The sequence below is a fragment of the Prunus mume genome, linkage group LG1 (genome assembly GCF_029339155.1).
Source record: "Prunus mume cultivar Tortuosa linkage group LG1, ASM2933915v1, whole genome shotgun sequence".
In the NCBI taxonomy this organism is placed as follows: domain Eukaryota; kingdom Viridiplantae; phylum Streptophyta; class Magnoliopsida; order Rosales; family Rosaceae; genus Prunus; species Prunus mume.
The window spans coordinates 27034135-27057151 of NC_142698.1; the positions used below are offsets into that span (position 1 = coordinate 27034135).

General features: G+C 35.6%; 3 protein-coding genes and 1 pseudogene across 4 annotated transcripts; 3 read left to right on the forward strand and 1 right to left on the reverse strand.

Moving 5' to 3' along the window:
• The first annotated feature begins 1695 nt into the window (after positions 1-1695).
• On the forward strand, positions 1696-2884 carry LOC148921477 (uncharacterized; annotated as a pseudogene).
• Positions 2885-8828: 5944 nt separating this feature from the next.
• Positions 8829-9679, reverse strand: LOC103324383 (major strawberry allergen Fra a 1.06-like). Its single transcript, XM_089043898.1, has 2 exons — positions 9392-9679; positions 8829-9279 (listed from the first exon to the last, which is right to left on the reverse strand). Exons 1-2 carry the CDS (start codon positions 9573-9575, stop codon positions 8981-8983), a joined length of 483 nt encoding a protein of 160 aa, XP_088900024.1. The 5' UTR covers positions 9576-9679; the 3' UTR covers positions 8829-8980.
• Positions 9680-10060: 381 nt separating this feature from the next.
• On the forward strand, positions 10061-10950 carry LOC103324373 (major strawberry allergen Fra a 1.08-like). The gene is made up of 2 exons (XM_008226421.3): positions 10061-10345; positions 10455-10950. The coding sequence occupies exons 1-2, from the start codon at positions 10162-10164 to the stop codon at positions 10751-10753; spliced, it is 483 nt and encodes a 160-aa protein (XP_008224643.2). The 5' UTR covers positions 10061-10161; the 3' UTR covers positions 10754-10950.
• A 3995-nt stretch (positions 10951-14945) lies between these two features.
• Positions 14946-18783, forward strand: LOC103324350 (E3 ubiquitin-protein ligase RSL1). 2 transcript variants are annotated; one of them, XM_089043957.1, is made up of 4 exons: positions 14946-15836; positions 16820-17592; positions 18155-18332; positions 18395-18783. In XM_089043957.1, the coding sequence occupies exons 1-4, from the start codon at positions 15090-15092 to the stop codon at positions 18506-18508; spliced, it is 1812 nt and encodes a 603-aa protein (XP_088900083.1). In that variant the 5' UTR covers positions 14946-15089; the 3' UTR covers positions 18509-18783. The 2 variants fall into 2 exon arrangements, with proteins under 2 accessions (XP_088900083.1, XP_008224623.2); XM_008226401.2 differs by having other exon boundaries at positions 18155-18783.
• The last annotated feature ends 4234 nt before the right edge of the window (positions 18784-23017 follow it).

The window sequence follows — 23017 nt, forward strand, 5'->3', positions numbered from 1 at the left end:
TATATTTTTAAAAATAAATAAATAGCAAGAAGACCATAGGTCTATGCCGGCAACTATTTGCTGGATTAGACCTTTCCCGAGAAAAGTTTCCTATGCCAACGAAATGTCGTTGGGAGAGGTCTAATTTGGCAAAATTGCACCGAGATAGACCTGTGCTTGTGAAAGTTCGTCGGGAGAGGTTTTTTTAAATATTAAGTTCAAACTTAGTATCTTTAGGTCAATACAATTTTATTTTAAATATTCTTTTTAGTAATTCAATAAAATCTTAGCCTTATTTAATTACTTTCATTAGTAATTATGTTTTAATCATTATTTATTTTGTGAATAATTAGTATTAAATATTTTAATTAAATTCATAAATATATTACTTAATAAATAGTAATTGGTTTTTTAATTTTTTCTTTAATAAAATACTTAAATACTAATTATTCACTAAGTGAATAATAATTAAAACATAACTACTAAATAAAGAAATTAAAAAAGAGAAATTCAGATTATGATATTTCAAGGGTGTAGCTGTGCGGCTATAAGTTTAAAATATTATGTTAATGGAGCCTTAACAAAACAAATTTATGTTTGGAGTGCTAAATTGAATCAATAAATTTGTGATCATGAAAATACTTTAGTAATTCGCTGACTCACTTGAGAAGTTATTTTATTGCTTGTGTACATATCCACATGATATATTGATGTGATTTACCAAAATTTTCTCAAATTATTATAATTCGTGCACAATAGTTATAAAATTCAAATTTTACACAAAAAGAAGGAATAATAAGAGAAAAAATCGTAGCCAAAGGTGGTTCGTATGGTAGATCCAAAGATTCCTATGAAGATGAATCCATTCTCTTAGAAAGGTTAGAATGGTGGTTCATATTTTTTGAAAAATAGTATAGCCGCCCGGCTATAGTCCAAAATGCATCAATTTTATTTTAAAAATAGTACAGCCGATTGGCTATACCTTTTACCTAATTTTTTAAAACCAGTATTGCCGGCGGCTTTACTGGTATTTTTTTCTTTTTAAATAGTATAGCCGTTCGGCTATACGCGATTTTTTTAAATATTATGGCGAATCGGACTCGAGCTCATCACTAGAGACGTCTAGGGCACAAAGCAAGCCCGCCTGTGTTTTGAGCGGTGTTCGAGATATCGCCTAGGCGCTAGGCGGGAGGACACCGACACCGAGGAGTTAAGGGGCCTAAGCGGCTCAGGCGGATCTAGGTACTGGCGAGTCTGGGGCTGGGTGGTGTCCTTTTTCCAAATGAAGACAGACGAAGCTTGCTGGTGCGAAGGAACAAAGGTGACATGTATATAGTGTTGAGAAGGAGGAAAGGTGACATAAAATAAGGAACGGCATAAGAAATGAGGGGTTCGTTTCGTGTGGAGTGAAAGGAAGAGATAGAAAACTGTGTTTCTGTTGTTGAGAGAGTGAGAATTGGGAGGCAAATGAAGAGGGAATGAGAGATTTATAATTCCTGGTGGTCTTGGTTGGGGTAAAGAAAAGGAAAGGATAAATTAGTCGTCAACACGCATGCAGGGAGAGGTCGGTTAGTGGAGGGAGGCGCATTGGCATTGCTCACCAATGCCTTTATGCTTTATTGATTTCTTTCTAGTACTAGAAGCCTAATGTTACTGTCTAAGAAAGAAAGGTCTCTTGGAGCTTTATAACTGGCTTCAGGGCATCTTCCAGCTAATATGACTGTGGACCATGAAATGAATTTTGTAGAATGTGTTGACTTTCCCAAATCCTTCATCCAACTGTATATCAAAGAGGTATGTCTTCTTTATCTTTGAAACTGGGAGTTTTTTTGTCTGTGTTTATATGCAACGTGATATAAGCAAAATAGGCAATCTATTCACCCAGACCCAAAAACAGGAAATTTGTATCCATATTTTGTTTTGTCTATCTGAATGGATCATCTTATTCAACAATTTCACGTACTAAAATTGCAGTTTTTAAGACTCATGTCCTCATTTCTTGGCTTGTTTTTGAACTGTAGGATGATGTATTATTCAAAGTGCTCTTGCATTTGCTTTGTGTACCTTGTTGTGCAGAACAGCAAGGAATTAATATCCTAGTTTTCCATTGTTTTAAAATTTATCATCATGGATTCCCTTTAACAAGATTTTTGGGTTTATATAGGGATGAAAAGGAAAAGGTTGCATTGGAGGATTCGAATGGCAATTTACTTTTCAGTGTCTCAGATCTTTTCAATCCTGTACTCTTGTTCCATCTTTTCCTTTTAGAGGCAAGATGCTCACTCTCGGACATTTACATATCTGCATTTCCACTTCGGCATGCCTCCTAGTTGTTAATTTGAAGTATATGGTATTGCAGAATAAAAAAGAGTCACTTACATTGTGCACTTTCTTTTTTCCTTCCTATTTTGCAGTTGAGCTATGACCATCAGGTGCTTCTTGATTACATTATTTCAAAAGATACCGAATCAGTTGTGCAGAATATCTTTTAAGGTCTTTTCTCTTTCTACACCTTCTCTAAACTTATGAAATCTAAACCGTGGTGGGCTGCATTTTTCTGGTGTCGACCTCGGTGACTAAACTATAAAACATTAACCCTCTGCTTTTACATGACTTCTTAACTAATTAGCAAAACAAGAATCAATTTGGTTGACCCCAGACAGTTGTTTTTAATTGCAACTCTTTGTACCTTTCATTTGCTTATTACCGTCCTTAATGCATTCTCTTTTAGGTGCTTGCGTAAAGTGTGTGATTCATGGCGCTTATTTGTGGAATTTCTAGTGGGCAAGCTACAAATCAATCATTTTGCAAAAAGAAAAGTTTCATTGGGTGGCTCGAGTTCCTGGGGAGAGGATTCTCTTGCACCAACAAAAAATCATCTTACATTTCTTGATGATGAGCCTGATGAAGAAAATGAAAATGGCTGCAAGCACACCCAAAATGGAGGACAGTATTTCAAAGAAGCCAAAGAGTGCTTACTTTCACTTAAAATGTCTATTGAAGGTCTACACCAAAAGAATCTGTTTCCCTACAATCCTAATGTTCTTCTGAACCGGTACGTCTCTTTGAAATGAGTTTCATTATGCTTCCCAGTAAACTAGTGATTGCTCTTACTATAGGGTTTGATTTTATTTTGAATTTACTACAGTCAACTTCTTTCTTTCACTTATAGTTTCATTCGTTCCTCTGGATCATGACTTATCCAAACTAAACTGGTTGCTCTTTGCTTGCAGCTTAACAAGATTTCAGGAACTCTGTTTTGAGGAAGAGAAATAAACTTCTAAAAGAATGAACTTGCCAGCACAGATTTTTGCAGAGCATCATTTATTCCTTTGAGTTGAAGTGATAAAATGAGATCTTGCCAACCAATGAGGCCAAGTCTCGACGAAAACTCTTTGAGTTTCTTTGAGTCAGGCAACTGGGCCACAGTCGACAATGCTGGAAAGAGAGCTTTGAGATCCTCACGACTCTTTGAGGCCACATATGGAGATTTTTAAGAAGTGAATGCACTTTGTGGATGAACGTTGTTACATTGAGCAGCGAAGGAATAGAAGAACAAGCTTTGTAGTTAAGGTAATTTAGATTCTACGTCTAGAATTTCCAATTTTTTTCCTCAACAAGGATAGGCGAAGAAATCTAATTCGTAGCATAGTTAAATCCCAGATGAAGTCAAAGTGATAAATGGTTCTGATCACATGTTCATGTCAGTTGTCTAGACCAGAAAGCTGTTCTCCCACCTCCAGGATATTGCTAAAAAATACTCTTAAACATGAGCACCTGCTATTGCACTATACATATTCGATATGAATAAACTATTGTAAAAGAAAATCACCTGATATTGGTGTAAATTAATTCTATCCAAACTATACCAGCTGCCAGAGACAGATAGAAAAGGACTTTACCTGATCTCAAGTCTTCCTAATCTCAATTGTCAGAGAAAACTATACCTGATCTTGATGTATACCCTTAGTCTTCCTTATTATCTCAAACATTCTTCTCATTTCAAAATATATACTTCTGGTTTATTTTTCCTTGTTACTTGGCATGATGGCGAGAACAACGGTAGAGCCGCTTAGTATAGCCGCAAGGTGTACTCGGTTTTTTATTTTTAATATTCTGGCGAATCGGACTCGAACTCATCACTACGAAAGTCTAGGGCACAAAGCAAGCCCGTTACAGGTTTTGAGCATTGTTCGGGATATCGGCCTAGGCGCTAGGAGGGAGGACAACGACACCGGGAGTTAGGGGGCCTAGGCGGCTTGGGAGGATCTAGGCGGCGCCTAGGCGGCCTGGGCGGATATAGGCGGCCTGGGAGGATCTAGGCGGATCTAGGCGGCTGGGCAGGTCTGGGCGCCATGGCTGGTCGTGTCCTTTTTTCCAAATGAAGATGCAGACGAAGCTTGCTGGTGCGAAGGAGCAGAGGTGACATGTATATAGTGTGTGAGAAGGAGGAAAGGTGACGTAAAATAAGGAAAGGCATAAGAAATGAGGGGTTCGTTTCGTGTGGAGTGAAAGGAAGAGATAGAAAACCGTGTTTCTGTTGTTGAGAGAGTGAGAATTGGGAGGCAAATGAAGAGGGAATGGATCGAGGTGAGTGTTTTGCTGTTACTGATCCTAGTTAATTGAGTTAGTCTATATCTTCTAATCCCTTTTTTGTCCTTGACTTGTGTTAAATTTTCCTGGTAACAAATGTCCTTTGTGCCCAACAGTTCTAGAACACGTGCTTATAATAATTGAATGAGATGCTTGTATTATTTGACATCAGAATTATTGCTTTATGGTTTTCTATACCTATGCTGTTTGTCAGCATGATATGTGCTTGCTAATTTTTTGTGCTTAATTAGTGTTATAGCTTTCAGAGTTTACCAAGATTGTTTGTTTCAGTTCTGTGGTCTACCTTCAATATCTTCTTTATGTTTTTGCCAGTGCGACACTTAACGACATTATACAAAAGAACTTCCCAGAGGAATTTGCCGAAAGGAAGTTGGAGAATGATACAATGACAAACTTTGGTTTCGTATAATTCGATCTTGGGACCAAGATGGGTGAGTTGTCTTATGAGATGTCTAGCCGTTCATTTGATCTTTAATTACTGCTCTTGTTCAATATTTTTGTCTTTTGATGTGCTCTTCAGGTACCGTATGGGTATAGGACATATATCAACCAAAAGGGTCTAGAGAGAGAGCATACGTAAGTTCATGACAATTTGGTTTGCTGTAATCTCTTTATTGGAGTGTGCTTTTTTCTTTTATATTTTATTTTTAAATTTTTTGTTGTAGAGAATAGTAAGAAGCTTGAGTTAGACTTGATCCGGTGCTTAACAATGCTTTTGAATTTTTTTAAAATTTTTTTTTATTAATAAATTGGTCACACATTTTTCTAGATGCAAAGTTGCACAGTTTTCAACTTCAATTGGCAAAACTTGAGATACAATAAGCAGAGCTTAAAGTGTTGTCGATAAGACATCTTATTTTACATGTGACACGTGACCTAATGGAATTTGGTTGTAAATCTTTGTAGGGGTTTTTTCGTTCCGACAGCTACTGATGAGCATAGGCTGCCGTAAAGAGCCAAATGTATGAAATTGCCCCTTGAGTCTGAGTTCAAGAATCAGGCCCCAAGAGTGTTTCGAAAGGGTAGGTGAGCCTTAGGAAACACCTTGGTTTCTTCACCAATGAAACCAACAATTGCTTACAGATAATTCTTGGCTTGGCATGAGAAACTTGTGGCATGGGAGCTGAGCATTCGTGAGTTTAGCATGAGAGAGAACGCTTGGGTTTCCTATGAGGAACAAAGGCTTGAAGTAATGATTTCATGAGGATTTGTTGAGGGGAGAGAGAAAGTGAGAGAGAGACATAGTTTATGGTGGATGAACAGGTGCTTCGGGTAATTTTCCAGCAGCTTGAGGAAAGCCGTCAAAGCTCGGAATGGCTTGCATAGTTTTCAACTCTTTTACGGACAGGTTTTTCTTATTTTAAAAAGGATTTTTATCTCAAAACATCTCTGACGTTTACGAAACTATCAGATTGCATCCTTAAAGTTTTTTTGTATCACTCATGGTCCCTAACGTTAATATGGGTGCTCTTAAATAGTCACTCTATAAATAATAAAAAAACTGTTAAATCCAGGGATATAATCGTCAAATCAAATTATAAATTTTTTTTTTATTTCATTCCCTCCTCTCTTTCTTTCTTCTTCTTCTTTCTCTCCGCCAGATATCTATTCTTCTCTCTCTCTCTCTCTCTCTCTCTCTCTCTCTCTCTCTCTCTCTCTCTCTCTCTCTCTCTCTCTCTTCTTCCTCTTGTCATGGGTATTTTTTCCTTCTTCTCTCAGCTGGAAAACTAGGCATTTCCCACTTCTCTCTCTCTTCTCTATCTTTCATTTTTTTTCTCTTCATTCTCTGAGAATGATTTGGCTACATTGTGCTGGGGTTGGTTTGGGGCAAAAAATCACAACGTCGGCTTTTATTGGCCTCTTCTTCTACCTTCGTTCAATTTTTATTTTTATTTTGAAAAAAGGCGGAAGAAAAAGAGAACAAAAAATCTAGAGACACAGACCCATTCGCTCCCCATCCCCTCTGTTATTTCAAAATATATGAAAACTGAGTACATGACTATACTTTTTATTTATTTATAAATCACGAGTACGAGTAAAGAAGATAACCCTATGCGATGTGTCAAAATAAGTATAGCCGCCCGGCTATACCCTTTTAAAAATATATATATAAAGGAAAACCCGAGTACAACCGACTGGTCGTCTTTTTATAATTATTTTTTAAAAAAGGACCTCTTGACAACTTAAAAGTTAGGTCACTACACAATATTTTAATATATATTATTTTTATTCAATAATAGGTGATAATTATTTGTATAATACGTTAATTTTGTGCGTCTTATTGAAACTTTTGTTAAAAATATGTATATTAAACATGAAAAATACTTATGTACATGTACACAATTAAATGTGAAAGTGCTAAATTCTTTGTATGGGTAATTACTCAGGGTGTCTTAAATTGCTCTTATCGATAAACAAAAGGGAGTTTCACTAAAACAACCAAAATGGGGACTGAAATTATAAAAAAACCCAACACCCAAAACACTTTATAAACACACCCAAAACCCATCATTACACACACTCAAAACTCATTTATAAACACACCCAAAAAATATACAATTGTTGATTTTGTGGTTGATTTTGGGTGTGTTTCTATGTTTAAATAGTGCTTGGGTTTTTTTTATAAATACATGTCTAGGATTGGGTTTATTTATAAATTTGTATAAACAAAAATGGGGGAAAGATATTTTAAAGAAAAAAAAAGATCTCAGTAAATTAATTATTTTCGTTTGGGTGTCTTAATGAAATTCCTCCAGACCCCAAGGCCCAAGGCCCTAGTCTTTGATTGATATGCTTATAATTAATCAAAGCCAAGCCTATAGCCCAACTCTCCAATGTTAACCACACTTAGCAAACTATCATAGTGCTTTGTTTATAAACACCTTTATAGAAGAGTGGATTTTTTATGTGGGATTTTCACAAAGGGCACCTCAAAAGATAAACCGACGTAGAAATCCTTAATTTTATTGTCGGTGCAAAGTGGAAATATATTTAAAAAGTATAGCCAAGCGACTATACTCTAAAAATAGAAAATTTGAATTACTATTTATTGAGTAATATAATTCATGAAGTTAATTAAAATATTTAATAATTATTATTCACTACAGAAATAATAATTAAAATAATGCAAAGATAATATTTAATTACTAAAAATAAAAATAAAATTAATTAACCTAAACATACTAAGTTTTTATTTATTTATTTATTTTTTTAAACCTCCAACGAAAGTTCGTTGGCAAATGTCTATCCCTGCGAAATTTAATGGCTTAGATCTTTCCGACAAACTTTCGCCGAGATGCTTAATCCGCAAAATTTTATGCGTATAGACTCTCCCGAAATATCGTCGGAGAGGCTTTATTATTTTAAAAAATCTGGAAAACCGAGTACGGCCGGCCGGCTATACTATTTTAAACAAAATACGAAAAATTGAGTATAGCCACGTGTCAAAATCAGTATAGCCGTTCGGCTATACTAGTTTTAAAAATATTTAAAAATCGAGTATAGCCGATGGCTATTAAAAATAGGAAACACAGTACCGCCGACCGCTATACTATTTTCACGGAAAATAATTATAGCCGTGCGGCTATACCATGCGTAAAAAGTGAGGAATTAGCGCTCACGTGTCAAAATAAGTATAGCCGACCGGCTATACTATTTTTTTTTAATATAAATGTTTTAAAAAGACCTCTTGACAACTTAAAAGTTAAGTCACTATATAATATTTTAATATATATTATTTTTATTCAATAATAGGTGATAATTATTTGTATAATACGAAAATGGGGGGAAAATATTTAGAAGAAAAATGGGATCCCAGTAAATTACTTATTTTCATTTGGGTGTCTATAGCCCAACTCTCCAATATTAACCACACTTACCTAACCATCATAGTGCTTTATTTATAAATACCTTTATAGAAGTGTGGATTTTCGATGTGGGAGTTTCACAAAGGGCACCTCAATAGATAAACCAACATAGAAATCCTTATTTTTATTGTTTGGAATGGCACTCAGCCTGGTTATTGCTACGCTATATGTGGCCGTGAATGCCCAGCAAGTTGCTAGTGAGAATTGATAAACATAATTAGCTAGCTAGTTGTAGGGCCTATAGGCTGTGGACAACGTAGATATCCACAATATGAAGATTCACGACAGTGTTTTCATTAATGTCTAAATCATTGTATGTTTCTAAATTTTACTAGTTAAATTTGGAAAAGGGAAACATTGCAAACCAAATTTGGAAAAAGCTATCAAATGATTTGTGTTTCATTTATTGAGATTGAAATCAAATACAATATTACTTTTTAACACCACACCGCTGAACAAACAGAGAAAGGAGAGGACGCAAGATTGTTGCCCTTAGCATGTAGTATATATAATAGATGGTTTTAGTTGTAGGCATCTGGGTTGGCCACAAGATAGGTCTCAATAACCTTGAACAAAGCATGGGCCCTTTCTTTGCCAGCCTTAACATGCTCTTCCTTGATCTCAGCATCTCCTTTGGTGTGGTAGTTGCTGGTGTTCTTTATGATGGAACTTCCATCTGCAGATGCCACCAACTTAATCTCATAAGAGATTTTCTCAATTTTGTCTGAAAGAGCATCTCCTTCAATCAAACTGTAGCTGTATACTAAGTTTTCTTTGTCAAGCGCATCAACCCGGTGCTTCACATAGCTGTATTCACTTCCTGCAAATTTGAAAGTTTGAAATTATGACATAATGCTTTCAAGATACAAATTAACTTGAAAACCAAGTTAATTAGTAATGAGACAGACAATATTGGTGGAAAGTAAACAAACCTTCCCCAAAGCTAGTCTTCTTGATGGTTCCAACACCTCCATCTCCTTCAACAATTTCGGCACTTTTAACTGCTTGTGGAGCAATCTTTGGGACGAGGTTGTCAGCATCTAGAACAAGGGCTTTGAACAACCTAGGTGGAGCAATGACAGAGGTGAACTCGGTTTCGTATGTGAAGACACCCATGATGATGATGATGATGATGATTTAAGAGCTTAGAAAATGATCAAAGAAAGAATGAATGTGGAGGAAGCTAAAAGAGAATGATTGATATTGGTGTGAGGAAGTGTGAGCACCATAGGTGGTATTTATAGGTTAAGGGTGAAGTGTCTGTTGTGTAAAGTAAACCCCATGGATATGAATTGAATATTTTAGTCAAAGAAAGCCACCTCCGCAAGGAATTTTCTAATAGAATGTTCTAAAACACATGTCCACGTACACAGTCCATTCTGATTGGCTAGTAATATATCATATTGGACGTATACAACACAACTGGTGTGGTGTGCTGCTGATTCTGCTGACTGCTGACTCAATAATATCCTTATTCATTCAATTGAAAAATCTAAAGTTCTTTTCACTTTCATTTTCAAAGTCTAAAGTCTTTGATATACAGCTGAGATTTCACACAGCCTGACCTTCAGCCTCAATCTATAAATAGCTCCAGTTCTCACATTTTCCAGCATCAAATATCATCCCTGCCAATTATCTAATCCTTTCACACTTTCATTCTTTCTTTGATCATTTTCTAAGCTCTCAAATCATCATCTTCATCATGGGTGTCTTCACATACGCAGACGAGTCCACCTCAGTCATCCCCCCACCAAGATTGTTCAAAGCCCTTGTTCTTGAAGCAGACACCCTCATCCCCAAGATTGCTCCCCAATCAGTGAAAAGTGCTGAAATTGTTGAAGGAGATGGAGGTGTTGGAACCATCAAGAAGATTAGCTTTGGTGAAGGTTGGTTTCTGCCATTGCCTCTTCTGAGTCTAACTTGTTTGCTTAATTAATAACATAAATCTTGAAAGCATTAATCTCTTAATTTCTAATTATAATCCTCATTTTACAGGAAGTCATTACAGCTATGTGAAGCACCGGATCGACGGGCTTGACAAAGATAACTTTGTGTACAGCTACAGTTTGGTTGAAGGAGATGCTCTTTCAGACAAGGTTGAGAAAATCAGTTATGAGATTAAGTTGGTGGCATCTGCTGATGGAGGTTCCATCATAAAGAGCAGCAGCAACTACCACACCACAGGTGATGTTGAGATCAAGGAAGAGGATGTTAAGGCTGGCAAAGAGAAGGCAACTGGTCTGTTCAAGCTTATTGAGAACTACCTTGTGGCCAACCCAGATGCCTACAACTAAAATCTTAACTGATATATACTGCATGTGCTTTCTCTGTCATTTTATTGGTGTGGCTTTCATTTTGCCTGTTTTTTTTTTTTTTGGCTATCAAGCCAGAGCTGCTTTGGCTTGCACCTAAGGCGATGATAAATTGTAATGTTTCTATTTGATTTGATTCTAAATAAATAAAGCAAAAATCATTTGCTGGTCTTTACAAATTTGGTCTGCAGTATCTTTTTTCTTCAATTTCGTGAATTTCAATCTTTTTTTATAATGAAAATTTAACTTATGTGTCATTGGATTAATCCAATGGCCTTTATTAAATAGGACCTCACACGACCTCATCTTTAGGTCCTTAGGTGAGTGAGACTGTATACAGAATTTGGGTTACCTCCATATGTGACTCTCTTAAGGGCTTAAGCACATCCCCATCGACTCCTCCACGAGGCATGCATATCATGACTAGTTTTCACAAGGCATATATAATGTGGGTCATGTCTTTGTTCTCCACTTTAGTGCGCTCTAAACCTGTATATTTTTAGAAATATTTTCTAGAACATTGCACACAAATGATTAGTGGATCTCATCTCAAAGTCGTCACTATAGCTGAAATCATGATCGCATATCTAAGTTGTCACTATATCCTCTCAATTCTCAATATGACCTTTTAAGACAATAAAAAGTTTCCACTAAAATTTGTTGAAGAATACACAAGTCCCACATCGGAAACTTAACAAAATAGAAAGTCTCATATAATAAATGGTTATATTCCTAATAACATAGAGGCCTTTTGTATAAAACCCCACACCTGCTAAACAGTGATTAAGTTAGGGATAATGTCGATGTTGTTAGTGGTGGGTCAAGAAATCTTAACATGGTATCAAAGCCTAGTTCGGTTGACTGGGCCTGATTAAACCCAAATCAAACAAACTCAAATCAAACAAAAACCCAAAATGGAATCAAAATCAAACAAACCCCAAATTTAAAAAAATTCAAAAAAGAAAAAGAAAAAGAAAAAAAGTGACTGATGTGAATTGGTTGCACGTACTAAAAGTGGTCTCACATGAGGAGGAAAGAATACACAAGTCCCACATCAGAAACTTAACAAAATAGAAAGTCTCATATAATAAATGGTTCATTCCTAATAACATCAAGGCCTTTTGTATAAAACCCCACACCTAAATGATAATATCAATGTTGTTAGTGGTGGGCAAAATCTTAACAAAATTCTATACCAAGATCATCATTAGTTGCACACACTTTCATATAAAAAATAAAGACAAATTAGTGTCATAATAAAATTTCATAATATAAGAAAACTTCACACCAACACAACAAGTTCGCCAAAAAATACTTATTTAACAATTACTTGAAAGTAATATCAAGGTCATGAACATAAAGCACCCCCACATTGAAAATATGTAAAGCAAATCCATTATGTTTCCAATGTTGACCACAAAAGTAAAAAATAATAATAATTAACAAAAGGTTCTCAGGACGATAACCCTACACCAAAATTCAAAATTAAATGCCACTTATGAAATATAAAATTTAATTATCATTTTGTTTGAGTCTTCTCGATGTACACTTCATGACAATTAACTCAATGCGACTGCTGTCAATGCTTAAGAGCTTAAGATTAGTATGAATCTCACGTCACAAACTAGTGAGCTTAAGATTGCAAAATTCAAAGTAAAAGAAATAAAGGATTCTGTAGAATTTAACTGGTCATATACTATATTGCCATTTTAAAGCGATGGAAGTAGAGATCACTTATCTTGATCTTCTTGTAGCAATCAAGTGTTTACCTATTTGCATAACCAACGAAAAAGCTTATGCCGACAAGTTTTATGGTATTAAAACAAAGTTGAAATTAATTGCATAAAGCGGCAATTAAGAATAGTTTGGAAATCAAATCTGTAGTGCCCAACAATATAAAATGAAATGAAAACAATTGAAGCGATCAATATGAAGTTTTAAAACCTTCTGCTTAGAATCAATAATAAAACTATATTAATTGTCTCATTTAAATACCAGTGGAAAGCTTCTACAACAGAAGTTATAAAACCAATTACTCAAAACTAAAACCGTCACAAAATGATTTCCACACACAATCTGGGTAATTAAATACAACATAAATATGTAATGAAAATTTGAAAATATATGTAGGCATAAGCACAAAATAGAATTGTCAAATTTAATTTCTCCATAAATTGAGGCTGGTTCCAAAAATATCAGCCAACTAGCTAATGCTTTTATAGTTGTTGGCTGTTTCAAAATTAATTTTAAAACAATAACAATAGCAATAAAATCTCATAAACTTTTATTTTGCAACATAAATATCTATAAGATTATCAAAATATTAAAGGCTTCTTAGATCTAGGCCCAAAACGTTTAGTTGTTATAGGGTTTTAGTCCACACATTTTTTGTTTTACACGTAGGTCATTTGACATTTATTACTTTTTCTATTGTGTCGATTTTACCCCTTGAGGTAAATAAAGCAAACACATTGAAAATCTAAATATAATGCACTATTTCCTTATAATTAAATTTCAAATTTCAAATTTTGATTTCTTTCATTGATAATATTCCTAATGTATGGATAAAATATAATTTAATCAATAAAAAGTAGAGACCCACACATTATACCAGTCGATCAGACAAGTACCAACCTTAAATTATGTAACTGGCATACATGTACATAATGTTATTATTAGCAATGAAAAAAACTTAGTGACATATTATGTTGCCTATAAGTTAGGAACATAAATTAGAAGACTAACTATAATTTAGGAACATAAATTATAAGACTACCTATAAGTCAAATACAAAAATAGACAAAATAAAATTGTATGTTACCTATATAAAAAAAAGGAAAAAGAAAAGAAAAAAGGTACATAAAATTAGGGGTGACATTTTAAACCGAAAAACCTAAAAACCGCAAAAACCAACCGACAATTTACCGCAATGAAACCGTAATCGAGGTAAACCGAACCGCATTTGCGGTTGCAATTGCGGTATTTGATTTTCAAAACTTGCGGTTACCGCAAACCGCAAAGTATAATCGCACGAATGATGAGGTTGAATTCTACAAGAAAATGGAACATATGACAACTTGTAAGTAATTAGTTTATTTATGCTAATGTTATTTATGTTTCTTCTTATAATAAAATGTACTAAACTATGTTGTTCTATTTGTAGATAATATTGGTGCTCAAACAACACAACGGGGTTCTTCAAATACACTCACCACCAACACTTGAGTTTGTAACTTTAGTTTGTAACATTGGTGCATTGCATTTTCCTTTTAGTTTGTAACTTTAATTAACTTTGAATTGGATTTTTCTTTTTGGTTGTAACTTTAATTCATTTTGTTTTGCATTTTCCTTTTAGTTTATAACTTTAAAGGATTTGGAATTGAAATGCTTGAGAAGTTTAACTTTAATTGGAACGCTTGGAACTATAACTTTAATTTTCTTAGGTTGTGAATGCTTGAGAAGTTGAGGAGATTGTGAATTTATATATGCTTGAGAAATTGAGGTTGTGTATTTATTTATTTAGATTGTGAATTTATATTTTTGTGAATGCTTGAGAACTTGCAGTTTTAAACCGCAAAACGCGGTCGTTTAGCGGTTTCAAAAATCACCATACCGCAAATAGTCGGTCGGTTTGCGGTTTGAGTAAAAATTTGCGGTTACCAAACCGCAACCACCCCTACATAAAATACTATTATACATTGTCGAAAATATGAAAAAAAAAAACATATATATACCTATGCGATAGGCAATATGACGTAAATGACTACTACCCGATTCAAGTCGTAAGAGGCAATATTTGAACAAAAAATTGATTTTAAAAATAAAATAATAAAAAGATTATATCATAACATATTTATTTATAAAAAAAAAAAGAATGTAATTTTATGAAGCACAAAAATCAAAGAACTTGTATCAAAGTCACTAAATTCGAGGATTAAACTCAACTCCTCAATAGAAATTTGGATCTATATCAACTTTTTTTAAAGCTAGTTGATAACATTCTATTAAATTTTTATGGTCTTTTCAATAAATTATTTTAATTAAAAAATTGACTTTCCAGTTTGTAACATTCTATATCAACCTTTTCCCAATTTATATACGTAATGTAATGTAATGTTCTGCAGACTCTTCGAAAATCTTCTGGTTCCCTGGTTTTTCCCTTGTGTAACAAGTGTACCCTCCTTTGCCCTTTCTTGACGCTTTGGCTCTTCAAAAAGGGAAGCAAAACGTTAACTATAGTCATACTGACCCAGAAGACCCACTCTGCTTCCTCCTCTTAAAGAACCAACCCACTCTGCGTCCTCCACACAGACCAATCATGGATGATCGTACTGACCCAGACGACCTCCACACCATTCTCTCCGAGCAACGCAGAGACCTTATGGCCGCCAAAACTCTAGACTCCGACCTCGACATGGCCTTCAAGCTCCAAATGCAGGAGGCCATGGCCGCCTCTCTCGCTCTCAATCCCTCGTTGGCCTCGAGTTCGAGTTCGCGCAACTCTCCGCCTCCTTCGCCGCCCCACGACGCCATTTTAGACCTCGCCGCCACACTCATGCTCGAGGACGTCGAGAGATTCGCGCAGGAGTGGGAGGACCACGAGCGCACCGTTTCGGAGATGATGAAGACGAAGGAAGATCTCAACCGTCGAATTCACGATCAGAAGTTCGCCGCCGACCTCCGCGACGTGCCAGACGACTACTGGGCCAAGCACGGCGACTATTACGAGCGTCCGTACTGTGCGGACGAATCGTCGTCGTCATCGTCGACAAAAGCTGCGGCGGTGGAGACTGAGAATTTGAGGTTGTATTGCAAGGGTTTGGTGAGCGAGGAGAGGGTTAGGGATATGAAGGTGGTGGTGGCTGGGGCAGGTGTCGCGATTTGTGACCCGAGAGACAATCTGATATTCGAGGCGAGGAAGAATCTAGAGGCGGTGGCTGATGGTGTGGTGTTGAGCAATGAGGCTGCGGAGCTTGAGGCCATCATTGAAGGGCTTAACAAAGCTCTCACCTTGGACTTGAAATCTGTGACCTTTTACTGTGATGACTATATGCTTTACCAATATGTGAGTTTTAGCATTAAACACTTGCTTTTATTGGTCTTCTTTTATTTATTCTCAAATTCACTTTTTAATTGGGTGGGAGTTTGTGTTTATGTTAATGGTAGTAGAGTTGACTGTTGACTGGTGTGCATTGTTTGTTGCATTGCAAATTTGAAATCTTTGGCTGTATGAACTATTGGGTATCTTCTGAAACAGAGGAAAAGAAAAACGTTGTGCATTTGACCATTTTGGAAGTGGGATAGAAATTTTGGGGCTTACTATATGTGGGTTTGTTTGGGAGAACATTATCGGAGATTGAGCAGGAAGATTGTGGTCAACTATGAGAAGTGGGAAAGCCAATTACTAAACATCAATATGAGTGAGTTGCTGTATTGGTTTTTGGTTCAGTGTTTGGGTTGGGTTAATTGGTTGAAGTGCAATCTAGCAAGTGTATGTCATGTCATTTGTGGCAGTGTTTTGGAGTGTGTTAATTTAGCTTTGTGCAGAAGCTGCAAGGAATAATCCCAAACAACTTGGTATTTGGGAGAATTAACAGTTATCTTGTTAGACCTATCCTTCTTTCAGTCTGTTGTGTTAAACATTTGCTGAGCTTGCTGCATTTGTGTGACAAAGCCAATTACTAGTATTAATGTGTTAGAGTTTCAAATTTCGGGTTCAGCAATGATTCGGTCATGCAGTTATACTATTTTGTTGCTGTTAGAAATTTGTTAATTATTTTTTGGTGATGTGTTCTGTCAAACTTTGTTGGTTGTATTACAGGATAAATATGTATTTTTTTTTCCTATTCCGAAGGATTCAAACTGTATCCAGAAAACCCAATTTCTGTTATTTTTCATTTATTTTCCTCCTTATTGATGGTATAATTCATGTCTTTACAAGTTTGCTGCTCTCATCACTATTCATGTTTATAAAATAAAATATGGGGGCATAACAGAAAATTCCATTTGGTGCCACTCATGTAGATGATTGACATCTTATAAATACAGGTCACAAACAGAGTGCGTCCTGGAAACAGCAAGGTTGCAACATTAGTCAATCAAGTGGCTCTTCTACAAAGAAAATTTGAATATTGCAGCCCTTCTCTTGTAGCACGTACTGACATTAAGTTTGCACTTAAAGTTGCAAGAGAGGCTATAGTTTCTCAGATCACCTGGCGTGCAGACTCTAGCAATGGAAAGAGTTTGAAGGAGACTTGTGTAATTTGCTTTGAAGAAACTGATGTTGCGGAAATGTTTTCAATCGATGGCTGTCTTCACAGGTATTGCTGTTCTTGTATGAAACAGCATGTGGAAGTAAAGTTTCTTAATGGGATGGGGGCAGAGTGCCCTCATGAAGGCTGTAAAAATGAGGTGAATATTGATAGCTGTGCAAAATTCTTGGCACCTAAACTTGTTGAGGCCATAAGCCAAAGAATCAAGGAATCTTCTATTCCGGTTACAGACAAAGTTTATTGCCCAAATCCCAGGTGTTCTGCATTAATGTCTAAAAAGGAGGTCTTAGAATATACCAAAACTACTTTTGTCCGTGCTGAGCAAACTGGAGCCAGGAGATGCATGAAATGTCATTACTATTTTTGTATCAATTGCAAGGTCCCTTGGCACTTCAATATGACCTGCTATGATTATAAAAGATCACATCCCTATCCCCACCGAGAAGACCAATTGCTCAACTCACTGGCTACAAAGAAACTCTGGCGTCAGTGCGTAAAGTGCAACCATATGGTTGAACTCGCCGAAGGTTGTTACCACATAACTTGCAGGTATTACTCCCCACTCCTCCATCCTAGTTGACTTGTCTTTTGGTCATTGTTCTGTTGATTTTGTCATCTTTAGATCAAATTAGCAATTTTTTGAGAGGGATGAAACAAGCAAAAGATAAAACAAAATATACAGCTAGTGAACTCAATATGATCTAATTGGTAGCAAATTGAGTACAAGAGTGGATGTGGCTAAGTATAGTGTTGGGTCTCAAGTTCCTCTGAGTTCTTTTGATTGAAAACCACATTGCCATTGGGCCATCAAACCACCAAAAGAGTCAATCTTTGCATGCTGATCTAATTGGCGTTCTGTTTTATGCTTTTGTTAGCAAACATTGGATAAGATCCTAGTCATCTATAAATAGATATCATGGTAGGGCCTTACACTGCCCCCTCAGATAGTTATGGTATTGGTGTGTTGCCTTTACTAGTTGCAGACCACCTTTTCTATTCTTTTACCCACAAAAAGAACTAGTTTTAATTGTTCTTTTCTGGGTGCTGCTGTTTTTTTTTTTTGGTATACCAATCCTTGTGGTTTTTCTATATGCTTGCATTGTCTTTGTAGATGTGGTTATGAGTTTTGTTATACCTGTGGAGCTGAGTGGAAGAACAAGAAAGCAACATGTTCCTGCCGAATCTGGGATGAGCGTAACATTATACGTGAACAGCCGCAACAAGCACAGCCCATTATACGTGAACAGCCACGACAGGCACAGCCCATTATACGTGAACAGCCACGACAGGCACAGCCCATTATACACGAACAGCCACGACACAGCCCATTATACGCGAACAGCCACGGCAGGCACAGCTTATTATACGCACACAGCCACGACAGGCACAGCCCACTATACGCGAACAGCCACGACAGGCACAGCCCATTATACGCGAACAGCGACAAGTACGACGAAGACAATGATCGGGATTACCAAGACTCTTGTTAGACTACAACTAAAGATTTAGGCTATTAGAGTGATCTTTTGCGTTTTGCTTTACTTTGTTTTCTTTGTTATGAAAAAAAGGTGAAGGGTGTTGAAGGACCACAACGTCAGATGCTAAGCTAAAATATTGCCCAGCTTTTTGTTAACTTTTGGCACATTAGTTTTGCATTCCTCTTTTATTTTTTAGGGTATCCCCCTTGACACCACGTGGTATGCTTTCAATTGAACAACCAAATCGTTGGAATTCCTTTCCTTTATTTTTCTAGTAAGGAAGGTAGTTGTTGCTGAGTAGTTGTTGCTTAGGCCCGGGTGGGCACGAATTGGGTTGGATCATACATAGCGGTTTATAATATTTGAGGTTTGACACCTGTTTATTATTAGTATTGGACACCTGGAAAAAATAAAAGGTTGCAACAGAGTGCCGCGAGACTATACGTTTTAAAATGAAAATTTAATCTAGGAAATTTAATTTTAAAATAAATATAAAATTAGTTTATTACCTTTTATTTTTTGGCCTACTTCTTTAATTTAATATATGTAATTAAGTAATATGTTAGTCTTTTTTAATTACGTTAATTAGTAATTATATTTTAAACAACAAATAGAAAAAAGAAATTAAATATGGCGTTTGCTCCATTAGGATACAACTTTCTAAATCAAAGTCCTAGCACTCGGGCTTTCATTTCTAGCGAAATTGTTGGGTTTATCTATGCGGCAATACAAGAATGATGATATGAATGTTCTCTGCAAATTTATAGGACAAACTCAAAATATTTTTTAAAAAAATAATTCAAATAATTAATTAACGTTTAATTTAAATCACAGAGCCCAAGAGCCCTAAGACCTAACTCAATCATTTTTGGATTCAAGATCCGCTACTTAAAAAAGAGAGGATACATATCACTTTGTGGTTGAGTTACAATAAAAAGTAAGAAGAAATTCTTCCTTAGATCAAGTGCAACGCAGTCCCCCAGCCATGGCAACAGGCCCTTGAAGCTCGTTTTGGACCTCCAGCTCGCAAAAGGCAGCTTGGCAAGGCATGAGACCCACTAGCCCGCAAGCCCAAAGGCAATTATGGACTGGGCTATTCCCAAAGGTCTGACGTCGTGACCCACCAGCCCACATAGCCGAAAGGTCACAGTGGAATCCACATTAACGTATCTAAGAAGGTCAGCGTGAAATACCGCATATACATGGAAACAAACTTAGACTATTACAAAGTTCTTTCCTACGACAATACCGATGCAAACAGGTAAACAAATCGTAATAGGCTAAATTAAGTCTATGTTTATTTAAATATAGCATTATCGTATCATTTACAAATAGTCGTATGAAAGTAATACAACTTCACAAACACAATTCAAAAAAATATAGTACGATTTTAAAAATACATTTTGGACTTCAACATATAAAAACAATAATATTGAAGTGATTTTGAATAGTTGAGTTGAACTTTATAGTTAATTTGGATGTGTTGAATGATAAATTAATATGAAACTTAATGTTAAAATGTAAGATTTTTTTTAATGCAAAAAAAAAAAAAATTCAGGATTCGAGCCAGGTATGGGGATAGTCCTGACGGAGATGAGGACAGGACGGATTCCCAAACCTATTAAAAGGGGATGGGTTTGGGGATAAGGGCAGGGATGGAGAGAAGGACGGGAATGGTATTGTCATACTTACCCGACCCGTTGCCATCTTATACGAGTGCAACAACAGGATACTAAATTGTCATTAATCCTATATTATAACACTCACATTTTTATAACATTTTTTATTCTTCTAACAAGATAATATACCATCATTGTACATGATTTAGGCAAGAATGCCACTTGCTCTAGTGGTAAAGTGCTATCATTGGGTATTGGAAGTCAAGAGTTTTGAATCCCCTTAGCGCATCAATACTTGTATTATTTCATATTTTTTGTTTGATCGGTCCAGTTCGGTGAACTGACGAGTTGAAATTTATGAAATTATGAATTGAACTAGTCTTACCAGTTTGGGTCGGTCGGGTTAGTCGAGTTGGTCGATTTTCGGTTGGTTGGTGTGCCCTAATTTCCGCTTCCATGTGGCTCAAACGAAGTAAAATTCATTTAAATACACAGAGCAACAAACCAAGCTATGCATTCTAATAATGCATAACTTATGAGCTGAATTTGACCTGTGGCTGTAGGTGTTCAATTATAAAAATAGTAGGAGTGAGGACCACCAAACCACCACCAAAATCATTGAGACCACTACGCCACCATACTCTATGGGCCCTATAAAAATGGGTCACTAGTCTCGTAATCGTGTCATGTGCTACTAACACTTGGGATCTTTTAATGCTCTTCAAGCACTATGATTCTAAGAGTATGGCAAATCTTGCTCACAGTTGTAAATACCAACCATCTACGTGGTTTTGGGATATAGAATTAACATTTCTTTTTTGTCCCTATTGCAGCAAGTGTTGCACACAATTGTTGACTTTCTAGGGAAAAAAAATGTTGTGAACAAAACAACTAAATACAAGTGATTCCCTTAGTGTTTTTTTATATTTTAAATACAAGTCATAGTCTAGGGAGGGATCTCACAGACACACATACACTATTGTTTTGGGGTTTCAATTTAAGACTACTAATCTGCAAGTCTATACTAGAGCTCGTTGATAGGAACCTCAATGTTTAAATCTAAGTAATGCAGGCTTCCCAATGCAATTAAATTTTGTTAAGGACTTATCATTAGGAGGAACCTCTAAAAACAAGTAGGTGATGGGAAGAAACCAAGGGTTAGAGTCGACATTTTCAATATCTTGAAATGTAAAGCTCCTGTGCTTTTATGCCTGAAAGATGCACTAAGGGCCATAATTGCATAAATTTCTTCTGTTATAATGTCATTCTCTATCTTGCCCTTTGATTGTTAGATTTAGATGCTCATGGGTGAGGGTGACTGATGGGGATCGGGATCAGGACACAGGTCACCAACCACATACACGAGCACCGAAATCTAGGGTTAGTGCAAACTCACATATATCGTAGCAAATCCATGCCACAAATAAATTATTTCATTAATCATCAATATTCAATCTTTTACAACTATTACAATAGCCTTATTTATAAGCTTTATAAGACTTGGGCACCAAGATTGCTTGGTCCAAAAGTAAACTAATTAATTATAAAATCACACATAAATAATAAAAGATATCCTAAAACTACCTAAATAAGAAAATAACAATATATCAAGAAATAACTAATTAAATGGTAAATATCTATCTTGATCCACTCTTATGCTCCTGCATCAATTACTGTTGGTATGATTTAATTTTTTTTTTCTATTCAAAAGATAGAGAGGATGGAAAATAAATTCTCAATGGTACTTTTTTTTTTCCTGACATTAGAAAATGTTCTAAATTCAATTCCCTTCACGTCGTTCATCATAAAATAAAACAAAAATTATAGCTGTTTTCAAACACCATGTCAAAATTTCCACCTATGTATGGACTAGAGTCATTTATCACTTTGCAAAAATATAAAAGAATAGTACAAAAAAATGCAAAGGCATTTGTCTGACTCCATAAGCCAATGGTAACATAACATGTAAAATGGGGTGGCTGGCTCCATGTACCATATGATCGAAGAAGAGTAAACTTAGCCTTTATACCCTAATAAAGGAAGAGTAAACCATATTATGATGATAATAACGAGTGGTGATATTAAAATTCGAATTTGAACAAAGCACTTCGAGCGAGCGAGAGAAGAGATAATAGATTAACCACATAAGTTACAAATTCTTTTACAATAATATAGATATTTTTAATCAAACAATGTGACATAAGTTATTATCTTATCTGAACTCTTATTTTTTGTTGGAACATTATCTAATTAATATGTGGTGTCTTATGGCTCGTTTGGTACGTCGGATTGTACTGACTAATTTCTGTCGGATAGTATTAATTTGTTTCGAAAGTCTTGTTGTTTATCCATAATATTATAAGGCGTTTGGTGCTATTCCTGATAAATAGTCTAACTAAATTATACTGTGTTTGGTGATGTTTCGAATAACATCGAATCAGACTATTTTTATAAAAAATATTCTTTGATAATTTAAGTGGAAATTGAAATTTAAATGACATGAATTTTTTAATTTTTTAATTTTGGTAAGATTCATATGACAAGATTTGTTTTCAATTGTTTTTGCCAAGATTTTTTTTTTTCTTCATATAACCCATCATCAATTGTTTTGGATGAAAACTAGCACTACTCTGTTTAATACCAACAATCTGTTTTCCTAGCATTCATAGGTTTAATAAAAAGTATGGCAAAGTTAATCTTACCAACACAAAGCTTGCATGATATATACTATATGATTCAAAATAATATGAGGAAGAGAAGTTTGATACAGGATACGTTGGTTAATTCATGTTAGCCAACGAAAAACATAAACAGTCATAACCTAATTTCCACAAAAATTTAATAAAAGATGAAATATATAAAAAAGAGAAAAGAAGC

Bases quoted from the DNA above. Each gene is read 5' to 3' on its own strand.
- LOC103324383 (XM_089043898.1), bottom strand. From the start codon at position 9,575: ATGGGTGTCTTCACATACGAAACCGAGTTCACCTCTGTCATTGCTCCA. The intron at 9,280-9,391 runs GTTTGTTTACTT...TCAAATTTGCAG, and splicing joins GAAGACTAGCTTTGGGGAAG to GAAGTGAATACAGCTATGTG.
- LOC103324373 (XM_008226421.3), top strand. From the start codon at position 10,162: ATGGGTGTCTTCACATACGCAGACGAGTCCACCTCAGTCATCCCCCCA. The intron at 10,346-10,454 runs GTTGGTTTCTGC...CTCATTTTACAG, and splicing joins GAAGATTAGCTTTGGTGAAG to GAAGTCATTACAGCTATGTG.
- LOC103324350 (XM_008226401.2), top strand. From the start codon at position 15,090: ATGGATGATCGTACTGACCCAGACGACCTCCACACCATTCTCTCCGAG. The intron at 15,837-16,819 runs GTGAGTTTTAGC...TTATAAATACAG, and splicing joins ACTATATGCTTTACCAATAT to GTCACAAACAGAGTGCGTCC. The intron at 17,593-18,154 runs GTATTACTCCCC...TTGTCTTTGTAG, and splicing joins TGTTACCACATAACTTGCAG to ATGTGGTTATGAGTTTTGTT.